At 38.9% G+C, this 14,299-nt stretch overlaps 1 protein-coding gene across 3 annotated transcripts in view; it reads right to left on the bottom strand.

The window, feature by feature from the left end:
- The window catches only part of MAP2K5 (mitogen-activated protein kinase kinase 5), a 283,567-nt gene that overhangs the window by 36,861 nt on the left and 232,407 nt on the right, over nucleotides 1-14,299 (bottom strand). For all 3 annotated transcript variants that reach the window (XM_027852077.1, XM_027852078.1, XM_027852076.1), the window contains 2 exons: nucleotides 7,790-7,851; nucleotides 4,588-4,633 (listed from right to left, as the gene is read on the bottom strand). In XM_027852077.1, coding sequence (XP_027707878.1) covers nucleotides 4,588-4,633; nucleotides 7,790-7,851 — 108 coding nt within the window. The remainder of the gene's footprint in view (nucleotides 1-4,587; nucleotides 4,634-7,789; nucleotides 7,852-14,299) is intronic.

Here is a 14,299-nt window from a genome sequence, read left to right as displayed (position 1 = left end):
CCATGTCAATATTCAAGATGAGACAGGGAAGGTGTGGTGGGGAAGATGAAAGGGGTCTGGCTGAAATCTGGATGGAGAGCTCATTTTCACTGAGGAGAATCTTACAGGGAGGGCCCCAATCAACAGAAAGCATTCCCTTTCCTCCCTTACTCCAAGGCAGAGGGACCACCAAACAAATACTGCTTTGCTCTAGGGGCCAAACCAAACCTTTTCACATCTGATCGGCTTCAAAGATAAAGAACCACCCTGAACTCATTTCCAAGCCTTGCCTGAATTTGCAATCAGCAGCTGTGAGGGCTTTTCACAAGTTTTCAATTTAATAGAGTGAGTAAATTCATTCATTTGTGCTAATGAAGCTTACACTACAATAGTCACCCTGTTCTGGGATCCATAAACCACATCTCCATCTTTTTAGGTCAAGGTTCTAGGAACCCTGTTCTCAGGGTCAATTTCCTTATTTCACAAAAGAGTAAAATGAAAACCAGAAGAATGACCTGTCCAGCATTACAATCTGGTTCAGCGCTGGGAGCCAGGATGAGAACATAGATATGAGGGGACTAGGCAGCTCCTACCTGGTCTTCTTCTGGGTTCAGTAACACTGCTGGAAAGGATCCCCAGTGAATCTGCTTGGCTTGACTATGAATATTTGTGACAAGGGCTTGGTGCTTTTCTTTTGTTTCAATGGGAGGAGGGTAGAAGGATGAGGGAAGACAGAAATAGGGTAGTGCGTGCGCACGCGCACACACACACACACACACACACACACAAGGAAGAGAGTTATTGAGGCATCTTTTCAAAAAATGCAGAGAACAGAAAGAAGTCTGGAAAGAAGTACAAACAAGCAGGATAGCTTTGAAAGCTACAGGTTGAATTCATATGCATAAAAGTGTACAGAACAGAGACTTGGTGTTTCAGGTACAATCCTCTGTTCTACTATGTATATGGAAATATCCATTTTATTTGGTGTCTGTAATATTCAGAATAAAAATAAAATTAAAGAAGAAAATAGCCCTAAAAAGATTTATTTCTCAAGAGTAATGCTTCCCAAGCAACATAAGCAGTCTTTATAGCCTTAACTCCCCAACACCAACAGGGAATTTATAGTATTCTGAGTCAAATTTCTAAATGTTCACATGAATATTTTATTTTAAAATATTGTTAAAAAGAAAATTTTGATAGAAAATCTGATGCAAACTGTCCATTTCAATATTTTCAACCCAGATGTTCTGTATTTTCCCAGTTCCATGGGCCTAGAGTTGATGTCTCTTCCTGTAACTTCACTAACTTTGGTGAGACAACAATTGATTCTGAACATGGAATTTCACCATCACCCTTTGAATTCCTTTCTTTTCTTCTCTTTCTTTCTCTTTTTTTCTATGACAATATTTCTATTTTCTCTGGCAATGAAAGACATTTTTTTTTTTTTTCACGAGTAATACAATGTCACTGCCTGGTTAACCCAAAACAAGGGCTGTGGGCCCTAGAACTAGCTGAATCTTCCATTTCTCCATTCCTCAGGACCTGAGATCTTTCCCTGAGTGTAAGCATCCCCAGTTCATGGAGCAGATAGTAGCATCAGCAGAAACCCTATCACTTGATTTATATATGGGAACTTAAAATTGCTCATTAATCACTGATTAATCACCAAAGGAATATAAAGAGTTTGGGATCCTACCAATTTGGAAACGTCAACATATCCATATCTAGCTCTTTTTTCCTGGGCCTTAAGCAGAAACCAAACTGATAATGGTCAGTCTTTAAAGCACTTAACCAAGGCCACATCTTCCCCATGATCAGATGTGCCACTCTGACTCTAATGGAAGGTGCATAAGTACACATATGTAGTAGGTCCAGGAAAGAAAAAAGAAGACTAGGCACTAGGGCTCTTGGTGATGGTAGAATTTCTTTCCAAATTTAACAGCTGCCAGTGAGCATGTTGCTTTTCTAAAGCCCACGTCTGAGGGTTTGGCTCTATGATGCCGAATTCCAAAGGAATCCTGCAACAAGAGGTATTGGAGATTGGCACTTATTCTGGAAAAAGGGCATACACAAGCAAAGAGAGGAGCCCAGTGACTAGACATTCTCATCTCAAACCTCTGCATTATCAACTGGTTTCAAGATCTCAGATAGGGTTACGATGGTGATAATGACAGTGATAGAATTGCAACCCTCGAGAAAGCTATCTCAACAGCCACATTACCCATGTTCCCTTTTTTTTATGTTGGTGATCACTAACCTTAGTCTGGGTCAGGGCTGGGACCTGGCCTATTCCATGGCTTCTTTTTAACTTTTGTTAGTCCCACCCCCATCACCTAAGGTTTTTTCAATCAGACTGAAGAAAGACCATAAGGTGAAACCTCAACAATGCTACAAGTTTTAAAGTTGCTCTAACTCAAACTGTGCAGGCCAAGCCAGTATCCAGCTGGTTGGAGTCACTGAGCTTTGGAGATAAACTGTTCTTTTCCAAAAGGAAGCCATCCCCCCCCTGCCCACAGTGACAAATGGGCTCTGCAGTTCATGCATTCCTGAGGAGGCCCGCGGCTTCCAGATGGAAGTACCATCAAATAGGTTGCAGGCAGAGAGGGTAAAGGAAAAATTAAAGCCATTAATATGCTGGAAGGAATGAAAAAGACCGAGCCTTCTTAAGGTGGGGCTCCCCAAGATGAGAGGTCCTATCCTTCAAGCTAGAGATACCTTGATTTTCTCCTTAATGCCCAGGGAGCCTAGTCCTTTGGTCAAGGGCAGGCAGGGAGGGCTCAGTTCCCTTGGGAGTCCCTCTAGGAGCTAGGAACAGGAGTCATAAGAATGCCACTCCAAGCACAGTCCCCATGGCTGTCTGCCTTGTGTCTGATCTCTTATGGAGCAATGGGTGGCTCACTCTTGTTACACCTCTGGGCATAAATCCATTTAAAATAAAACAGCAAGCAGTACTAGAAATAATGTTAAATATTAAGTACAAGACAATGCTCTCTGTGACTAAATTTTTCATTATATTTTATTGATTTATTGATATTTATTAATAAAAAAATAAAAGTGGGGTAGCACACACCAGGGTGTATAGTTGTAAAGAGATATATCTAGGTATGTAGCTACATATATCCAAGTACATATGCTTCTGAGGCACTGAGAGTGCTCACCCTTTAGCCCCGTCTTTATGACTTGAAACCCTGGAGTGGTGTTCCTTATGAAGATATACATACATATATATTTATGGGTGTATGTGCGATCTGCAGATGTTTTATTTATAAGTGGCCGACTCATTGCAGCATTGAAACGTGCATTTACAAACAGATATCTGTTTTATGAAACCCTATTCCTTTGTTTTAATAGCTAAGCTATCCAGCCATAGCATAATAATGCGCAAGGTAAATGGGTCTCTATCTCTAGAACCTGTTCCAAGTTTTCTCAGATGTGACTAACTGCAAGAATTTTCCAACCATCAAAAGATGAAAAAAAAAAAATACAGTCTCACTTTAGGCACCAAATCCATATGGATATAAATTGGAAAGCTTTGGGGTGAACTTTAACTTGAGACTATCCTGAATTCAGAAATGTTGCTCCCAGGATAATGTTAAGGAGGTAAAGTACCTTCCTAGAGAGCAGTCATGCTGCAAAAGTGAAATATTAAGAGTTTTTACTTTCCTATGGTGACATCTGCATGGGAAAGAAGTTATGGACATTTAATTGTGCTTTCACTGCATTTGATTAAAAAAAAGTGCTTATGAGGATGTAATACAAAGGATGAAAAACCACCAGCTGATATCCTCGAGATACACCTTTTTAAAAGACGTGCCGGAAAATTTAAGGAAAATTATTGTGATGGTAGTTCTTTTAAGGTAGGACTTGTATGCAAAACATTAGAAAAGTACAGGCTACAATTATTACTTACTAATGTTAGATACTGACATTATTCAAATAGCTTGTGCATTGTCAAATCAACAATCTGTACTAAATAAATGACCATTTGGGAATTGTGGAGAAGCATCTCTGTTCCTCTCACTGCCTGACTAAAAACTGTCATCTGCAATCAAAGGAGGCTGCCTTGGAGCTGAGAACACAGCACCAGAAGCCTTGCAGTTGCCTCTTTCTAAGGAAAAGACCAAAGATTCCCATTAACTTGATCTTTTGCAGCCAATCTAATTTCATCCTGCACATATCCAAGAGGAATCCATGCCATGCTCAGCATTTCCTGTAGGATTGCATTAAAAACTTAATACATTGACCACCTCTGTTTTCAATCTTCGGATGTGGAAAGGTTGCAATGGCAAATAACGACAAAGAATGACCTACATTAAATTGTAATCCTTGGACTTGGCAGATAGAAAGACCTCTGCATTAAGTTTCAGAATGGTGCCTTAAAAAAAAAAACCCCAACAACAAACAAACCTGAAAATAACTGAGGTGTGAGTCTCAGAAACACCCACCTCAACGAGGTAAATAATTTTGCCCTGACTCAGCCTGTGTATGAAGAAAAAGGTAAAAAGAAAGTGATCTTTTTTTTTTGGTCTATCCCAAGAGAAAGCAAGAGCATGGACACATGACAGGAGAGTTCTTGAAATTAACATGACTCAGAGGAAGTCCACTTACCATCAGATCCTCAGGTGCTGGCCTTTCTTTTGGTTGCTTCTTCATGCTGGAGAAGACAAAAAAAGTTTTCATATAATTTATGTAACTTGCAAAGGTGTTATGCTTTATCCTCGGGCCATTTTCCCCAGAATTTAAATATGCTTTTTAAATTTATTGGGGCAAAGATAGAAATATATCAGCTAAAACATCAGCTTGTGACCTCTTACTAATTCTAACCCTTCAATACTGTACTTTCTTGTGACAGACTGGGTTGAAATTGCTGAACATTACGTGAGTCAGAGGACCAAAGGTGATTTTTCCAGGGTTGTCCTTGAAGTAGAGGTAAGGAATGAAGTAAAACTCATTCTGGTTTTCTGCCAACATGAAAAAGGAAGCAAGATGCTATTCCTGACTCAGTTATGACTCTGTTCCTATTTTAGAAGTGAGGAACAATCCTCTTCCTTTTAAAAACTGGAACAATAGTAAGATAAGGGACAGGATCATCAAGTCAAACGCAACAGCGTCTCATTTCTTCATTATGACTTAAGTTGACAAATAATCTGTAAAAGGAGTCAGAAATCCAGATAATGCTATGAAATTACAAATGGATTATTACATATTGTTCCCATTGTTTCATTTATTTTGGCTCCAATGCAAGTTGATAATTCATTAAACAGCTGTTGGAAGCTAAGTTTGTTTAAGTAGCTTAAAGGGATCACATTCCTCATCTAAATATTTCTTGTCTTTTCAAGCAATAGGTACAATTAGTAGCTGTAAACTGTGCTTAGTTGCATAATGGAGTACTAATACAAGGTAGTGAGGTGATCATCCGTAGCTGCCTTCCATGGGACTGGATGATCATTTCTTCCCCTCCCCAAACACTGACACATTTCTAGGATAAGGTAACCAAGAGAGTCTCAGGCTTTTCTCACCTGGCTGGGCTAAACTGATTCTGAATGCTCCTTTATTTGAGGCAATCCCTAACAAGCAAGAAAGCCCTTAGTATATAATCCGCTGCATTTGCTGACAGTATTTTTTTTTTTTTACAGAGAGATTTAATGATCATATGGTAAATAAGAACCACAGTTATGAACCATTAATGACATCGAGGACAATTTGCTTTCCCTATAAATAACCATATGCACCTCTCAAATAATGCATCCATTAGCAAGTAATTCAAGCTGTCTCACTAGTAGAGTTGGTAACAGTCCTAATCTGACATTCCAAAGGAGCTGTATCTCTTGGGAAAACAAGGCTATTACCCACTATCATTTATGTTTCAGCTTGACATCTGTGGAAATTTCAGCACAGGTTATCCCTCCCTCTGTCTCCATAAAAGTTTTATACAACAGCTGATTAATTTTTTGGATGAGATGAAGAAGCAGCCCAAACATTCCTCAATCCTTCCCACCCCACCTGCCCCCATCAGTTAGTCATACCACACAGCTTGCTAAGCCTTAGAGCAGTGCTGCAAAGTCAATGCATCCCCCAAAACGGGTGATTCCCCAAAGCCAGTATTCAGTATCTTGGCATGTGAATCTGTCTTATAGCCTGTTTTTCAATTTCAACATGTTAAAATGAAGATAATCATGAGGTGGTAATGGGCTTTAAAAAGAAATCTTAGGTATTCATTATATAGAATATTAAATGGCATGAATATGTCTTTTTTATTAATGAACTTTAAAATAGCCTAGATATAGTATGACTTGAACCAATATGGTGGTTCAGTTAGGCATATGTGAAAATGAAAATGTTTTGGTAATAAAAGCAGCAAATAATAAATAATAAAAACACAAAATATCTTATAGATATTGTAAATAAATAAAATCAATGTCTATAAACTTCGAAAAGCATGGGAAGAACACCTTCCTTTTATCTATAAAGGTCTTCCTATGGAATATAAACTGTATGGTGCATTTTTATTAAGAGGTAACATATTATACTTAGTCAAAAAGGTGATAAAGCCTGACATTTATATTAAGGAATATTTCTTGTTTTCAATTCTGCATAATCACCTAATGGATCATTTTCAATTTTTTCCCCTTTTTTATCTCCTTCCCCCCACTTGTATAAGGACTGTTCTTCACATTAGTTCACCACACTGCACACTAAATGTCTTTTGGCAGGACACCCCTGTTCACATTCCCCTGGCAAACACAACTACAGGCTGGCAGTTCCTTGTGGGAACTGATGAGGGAGGGAAGCCAGTAAAAGAGTTAGCAGAATGTGGGAGTGGGGTAGACCTCTTGTCTGGACCAGTTTCTAATTTGCCCTATCTCCTTACTATCGGGTTTTGACTCCTGCACCACCCACTCTTTCTGCTCTTTTCCTCTGGAGGCTGCAGTCATCCTTTGGCTCTCTTTGTTTGTGAAACTGCTGGAGGGAAGCTGACTGTCCAGCAAGGGCCTCCAAGAGAACATCTGGCTTAAAGATACATCAGAGGAGTCAGTGATAGTCAATCAATCCTGAAGGAAGATGGGAAAGTTAAGGAGGTGAGAGAGTCTTGTTCTGTTGGGAGGGGAGAGACAGAATGGAAAGGTGGTCTGGAGAAAAAATGGCTCAAATTTCTTTATCTATAAAATTTGGGGGTTGGACTAGGAGGGTTCTCAGGTTTCTTTTAGTTCTCAAAATTCTGTGATTCTCTTTGATTCTTAAAAGATTAAAGAGACACAGCCAAGTCATATACTCTTTTCATAACCAAGTCATTAAAATGGCCTTCATAGAACATTGTATTAAAAATAGAGCCAAATAATTTACTGAAGAGCCAATGAATTCATAAACTATGCTGCTTACCTTAAGTGAAAGACAGGTTTATGGGGAACATGAGGGCATGTTAATAATAAAGATCAGCTTCACATTTTCACTCAATAGGCAACATAAAATTATGTGTATGTGGTTTTAAAACACACACACACACACACACACACACACACACACACACACAGACACCAACAGCATCCATGCTCATGAAAGTAGCCTGATTCTCAGCAGTTTATTAAGACAGGGGAAAACCCTCTGAAGTACGTTTAGGACCCTTTGTGTAAATAACGTTTACATAATTTAAACAATTTCTTCAGCTTTGCTGCCCCATCTGCCCAAGGCCCCAAAGTCCCTCCTGTCTCAGAAAAGAAGCAGGGAGAGCCATAAGGTCTCACGGAGCTGCAGAGTTAATGGCATGTATCATTTACATGGAGGGCATGGCATGTTTGCAAACTGAGCTCACCACTGAGTGATGAAGTGTACAAATGGTTCGGAGAACTCTCCAACTGGAAGGACTGGCGAATCCTGGGATGGAGAAGAAAACAAAACAAAACAAAAAACAAAACACCAAGTCACAAAAAGTCAGGACAATTTTTCTTCCCTCCCTTTATTTCCTCCCTTATCCCAAATAATAAAAAAGATACTACAAGGACAAATAGCTCCCTCCTCCCCCCAAAAAAGTCACCATCCCATTAAAAAGACAGTCTACATACTACTCAACATGATTGTGTAAAAGATGCCAAATTTAAGGCACCACACTTTATACAATGGTGAGAAACATGAGGGAAGATGGGGAGGGAGGTGAAAAAAGGACAATGATAGCCACAGGGTAGGAAAGAAGGTAGGGAAAGTGTAAATGAGAAATTAATGATTATTTAAGTAACACACAAATGGTCTTGTAATTAACAAAGAGCTGTGAAATTATTCTTGTGTTGACCTTTGTTTCTTTTACTGGATTTGCTATTTATTTACACTTTTCTTTTTATTTACATTTATTTATGTTTTCATCTACTTATCCACTTAGTCAAATCCTCAATCATTCGGGTTAGATTTTCTTCCACAACCACACCAACAGTCTATCTTTCCCTTCAAAGGAAATTCTATTCATTTGCAGCTACCCCCTCCCCATTCAACTTCCCCCTAACTCGTTTTTTTGGGAGCAAGTGGATTAAAGACACAAAGAGAAATCCACCACTCGGCCACAAAAGAGAGCTAATAACAAACACACAAACCCAAACCCAAACCATAAAGCCAAACAAAACACCCCACAAAACAAAACCCCAAAGCACAAAACAAACCCAAGCAAAGAGGAAGCACCACAACAAAAAACCCCAGCCGAGGGAGCAAACCCCATTACCATTTGCCAAAGAGGGCTTTAAGAATTTAGGAGTTTTTCCAAGAATGACAGAGAACTCCACTGTGTTTATAGTGTAACAGCTCAGGATGTAATGAAATTACACTGCAGAGTACTTTAACAGTCATCTCATTAGACCTACAGTTGGAACAAGAGAGCCACATAAAATAGGCAGCTGCAAATGACTCTATTCTCATCTATTCTCATTTGCTATTAAAAATACCTTTCGGCGGCTTTTTTCCTCCCTGACATCCCTACACAAAGTACCCTGCAAAGTATGATACATGCACCTATTTAAATTAACAAAGGAATGACTTATTTTAATCTCACTGTGCTTTGGAGTGCTTTGGCCATTTGGATGAGCAATATATCATTACATACAACCTTCCAGCGCTGCAGGCAAGAAACTCAGAGCGTGTAGCATTTGGTAGGAGCCAAACAATTTCTCTCGCACACAACTGTGTCAAATGCATGCATGGATTCATTATTGAGAACGCGAGGAAATAGCTTTGATGTAGTGGAAAAAAGAAGATGATAAAAGCACCTCTACAATATGTGTGTCATTATCAATGGTGGCAGATAGATACAATTGCAGAGCCTCCTATGTGATTAGTAAATATACATATAATTGCTGTGGCCAATTATCAGAAAAATGAGATCGGTAATTACAAGACAGAAAATTAACTAGAACTCTTATTAAGGCTTTGTTTTCAATTCAAACAATTGGAAACTGTTAGAAAATACAATTAGATCAAAAGTAAGTGAGGAGTCAAAGCAACCCAAAACACTCTGGGATTTTCAAAAAGGTTTTTTTTAAAAAATGGAAAAAAAAATTGTATACAAAAGTGTTTTTCATCCTGTGCAGGTCTATTCTCTTTGAATTCATCTATTTCACTCAGGAAGGGCAAGGTTATCATTTCTAAACTTAAATATGAAGTCAGCATTGGAAGACATTCATGAGGAAAGGTGAAACAAAGAGAAATGGGAGCTAGATGAAATCTGAGCAAGTTTTGAATCTAGAAACCCGGGAAACACTGTGGACTGCTGAAACTCTACAAAAACAACAACAATAATAATAAGCGGGGTGCCCAACAGCATGACGAGACTTCAAAAAGGGATTATAAAATGGTGACAGAAGCCATATCAACTTGAGTTGCAAAAATGAAGCGTGATATCAAATTTCTGCTGGGGCCTCTTCTAAGAAGGCTGTATTTATCACCAAGTCTGGGCGAGTCTATACAAGGCCTCGTTCAAGAGATGACATTTCATTGCTTCAAAAAACCATTAATAAAAAGGCAGTTCAAAGTCAGGGTGTAAGAATTTATAGACTCCGCTTTGTCAGAAAGACTCTCTCTCAAGTTATTCCTTCGCTGATTTCTGGATGTTGGTTTTGGGTAGAGTAGAGGCAGTAAGAGAGAAGAGTAAAACCCAAATGATATGTTTAGGCAAATAGGAGAACACCTCTTTAAAGTCACTGAATATTTACAGAGACTGTTAAAATTCTGGTGTGGCATTCCATAAAGATCCCAGCATAAAATGTAATGCTAATTTGGGCCTCATTTCAAAGTATGATACCAAGGCCAAATTAATGAATTATAGAGTAGCCAACTTGATGAAGATGTCATTTCAACACGGATGAGAAACAAAACAAGCAAATCTGACATCTTTGCATGGGTAGTTAATTTTATTTAAGACCTGATATTGTAGCCTGTTAAGTTGCACATAATATAAAACTCAGGAACAATGGGTGGTGCACATGAATAATTTATTTTGCTTTTGAAAATTCCAAACCAAGTCGACTTCCCAGAACCATAGTGAGTGGATTCTCATCCCAGCTGGGCCTAGAATGAACCTCACTAATCAAATCACTCACTAAAGGCATGGGGGCCAGATTATAATCTCAAACAAACAGAAGTATTCCTTTTCTTTTTAAAATCTATGCTTCCAACACACATACCTCTTAGGCAATTTCTGAAGATTCAATGACTCATCAGGGATCAGACTTAGACACACAAAGGCAGGGAACAAGGGAACAGTCAGAAAGCCCCCATCTCAGAAGAAAGTGGGCTGTTTACCTTAGGTGAAAAATTGGTTGGGCGATATAATGGGAAAGTAAATCAACAAACTTGACAGATCTCAAGCTGAAGGATTTTAAAGTAGCCACATCCCTTTTCTTGAGTCAGATTACAAATATTTTTAGGTCAAGATGAGAAAGACTGACAACAAACTACAGAATATTTCACGAATTTCAATTCCAATGGGGCAGAGGAAATATGCAGTATAGATTAAAATTAGCTACGGGCAAGGGAAAGAAAGCGGGGGGGGGGGGGGAGCCTCCAATCACTCTAAGCCTATGGGCACAAGACTATAAAAATAGTTGGCATGATAAAATTATGCCACTGAAGTGCAGATATATAAGAGAAGTATTCACTGGCTTTGTTGGCTTGTCAAAATTTTCTTTTCTTCCTTTTTAATGGGGTCCTTGAAGAAATACATTAAAAAATACAAACACAGATTGGGGATGTATCTATACCTTAATAACTCACAATGGCTAGAACAGACCTTAAAAATTCTTAGTAAAAATCATTCTCCTTAAGACCTGGATGGCATACTTCATCCTAGAGATTTTTTAAAAAAATGTTTTTCTCTTGTTGAACTTCTAAATAGAAGTAAGGACTGAAAAAAATGGACACAACCTTAACCAAAAGCTTTAACCTAAGATGCTGGTCCCCAGTCAACTTTAGATCCCCACAAAGGCAACATCCAGCTGTATCTTGTTATCAAGCAGGCTATTGCTACATAAAAACAGCTGCCATAAAATATTTCAGTAAGCAATTCTGGACATCGAGGAGGATAGCGTTTGAGTCTCAGAAGCTTCCACAACTCCTTGGTCAGCCTGATTCGCCACACAACTGGAACGGGCTTGTGCTGCCAGAGTACAGAGAAGGGCAATAGGGAAAAAAAAAAAGTTTGAGTGATGCCTTTGCCTTGTGAATAATGAACAGTTCAGGAAGGTCAACCCATTACAACTGAAACCGTTTAATTATTAATTATGCACAATCTATGAGCAAAGGACAAGTTCAGAATGTTTAATGTGTGGTAACTCCAACTGGACTCTCTCTGGGCATTCTGTTATTAGCACTTGTCAGCAAGGTGTTCAGGCATAAAGAAAAAGGCATGGTTGCAGAAAATCTAAGGGGGGGAGGCAGTGTGTGCTACTATGTGGGGTGGGGGCTGGTTGGGAGGAGGTGAAACTCCAAACACAGCTGCTACTATTTAATTTACAGAGTAAGCTGGCTGACACACAACTTAGGGACTTTGAGATCAGGCAGGTAAGCTGGAAAAGACAAATGAGGAAGAGGTAAAGGAGAGAGGTGCTCTTTAAATGACTTATTTACATGGGAGGTTATTTTAAAAACTGTATCATTTACTTAAGCCAAACTATTTCTCTGCTTTGGAGATATACACACATATATGTATGAATACATGTATTTCCCCTCCCTTTCCTCACTGTATAATTGTAATAAAGCAAAGCAGAGTGTAACTTTTGGCATGCTTAGGAATCAGGAGGTAGATTGCTAGCTGTGGTTTCATCGCTAACGTGCTGTGAGTGATTTTGAGAAATTCATTTAACTTCTCTGAGCCTCAGTTTCCTTATAAATTTTTTTTCAAATCCACCTCCAAACTGAACTTATGTGAAAGCAGACTGAAAAGTATGTGTTGTGTTAAACATAAGGGACTATTTTCTGACACCTAAATGAACATCAGAGCCCAAAGGAACTCTGTTTTATATAAATGGAAGACATGAGAAATCAGAAGGTTAAGGAGTTTTAGCTTTAGTTAGCTATCAAGTCAACAAGCATTTATTAAGCACCTATTATGTGCCAGGCACCAGGCTAAGCTGTAACATTTCTATTGCTTGTGTTGTTTTTTGGGTCATAATGCTTAAAGGTAAATTCTTTTATCTGAAATACTAAGGAAGAGGTGGGTCTCTAAGTAAGATGGAGGGCTTCTGTGACAACAGGGGCTTTTTTACCATTCTAGAATAGTGATTCTCTCCCCTTATGAAATGGGCAGCATGTAGCGTAGAAGAATGATAATATCATTTTATCCTCAAGGTAAAAGGACCAGACCTTAAGCTCAAATCCACCTCTTATCATAGAATCATAGACCTACAGCCAGAAGAGACCTCGTCCAACCCTTTCACTTTAGCAAGGTGAAGTTACTTGCCCAAGGTCACAAAAGTAGGAAGAGGGTAGAGCTAGTATTCCAATCTAGGTCATCTGACTCCAAGTCCAGGGCTGTCCATGGTATCATGCTATGTAGTTTGCAACTTTCAGTCCTCACTCCTGGTTCTATCCTCTGGGACCAGGTAGAACAAATCAATCCCTCTTCAACTTGACAATCCTCCCAGGAGCTGAAGGTAGCTATCATGTTTCTCCCTACTCCCCTGGTGGTCTCCTCACCTCTGGGTTAAATATTCCCAGCTGCTTGGATGGCTGCTTTTCCTCTAATCATCCTCTTTGCATCAATGTTCTTCCTACAAAGTGACACCTAGGACTGAATATTCTAGAGGTGGTCTGACCCGAACAGGGTACAGTAGGACTACCATTACCTACCTCATTCTGTATGCTCTGCCTCTGTTAATAATGCAGCTTACTATCACTTTAGTCTTTTAAAAAATAGCTCTGTCAAAGTGTTGACTCACATTGAGCTCACTAGTTCATTACACCATCAAATCATTTTTTACTTAGCCGTGCCTTCCCCATCATATAGCTGCATAGTTGATTTTTTGAATCCAAGTATAGAACTTTACAAACTTATTGCTATTAAATTTCACCTCATTATATTTAACTTCTCTTCCTAGCCTGTTAAGTTTTTTTTTGGATCCAAATTCTATCATCTCAGGTATTAGCTATCTCTAAAAGGTATATGTCTTTTGCAGATTGGAGAAGCATGCCATCTCTCTGTTTATGAAAATCACTGATTAAAAAAAAAAGTGGATGTGCACAGGACCAGGAATAGATCCCCAGGGCTCTCCACTAGAGACCTTCTTCCAAGCTGATGCTGATCCATTGATGACTACTGTTTAAGTGGAGTCTTTCATTCAGTAAGGTATCCACCTAAGAAGATCAAATAAATAGAGTAATTTGTGATTCTAGGCAAACAGGAAAGCATTCTACCTTGTTTGTATCTAGATTGGTTTTTAAATCTCACATCTGAAAATCTGCTCCCACTATTCTTTGCACTAAAGTGTTATTTTCATGATGGGTCATCCAGATGGGTTATTATTTTGGTGATAAAATAATACATGTGTGACCTTGACTGGGAAAGAGGCCCTGCACTAAGTTACTGCTCTTTAAAGTCTCAGTCATGGCCTGTATTTTGTTCCAGAAATGATTCTTCAGTCCTCAGATATAGCCAATGTGAATTACAAACCTTAGGGTGATTTTAAAAAATGATCAGTACATTAGGAGAACCTTTACGTTAAGAGTTCTGAGTTCTGGGAATTATATTTCATGCCCTATCTAAGTTTACACTGGGCAAAATCATTATTTGGGCAAAGGTATACATACCCTGGGGGGCAGGGGGCTGAGGAAGGAGGTGATGTATCAGTAC

The sequence above is a fragment of the Vombatus ursinus genome, unplaced genomic scaffold (assembly GCF_900497805.2).
Source record: "Vombatus ursinus unplaced genomic scaffold, bare-nosed wombat genome assembly UNPS02009205.1, whole genome shotgun sequence".
Taxonomy (NCBI): Eukaryota; Metazoa; Chordata; class Mammalia; order Diprotodontia; family Vombatidae; genus Vombatus; species Vombatus ursinus.
The sequence above is the reverse complement of the archived record's forward strand: the minus strand, read 5'-3'. Positions and strand labels throughout refer to the sequence as shown.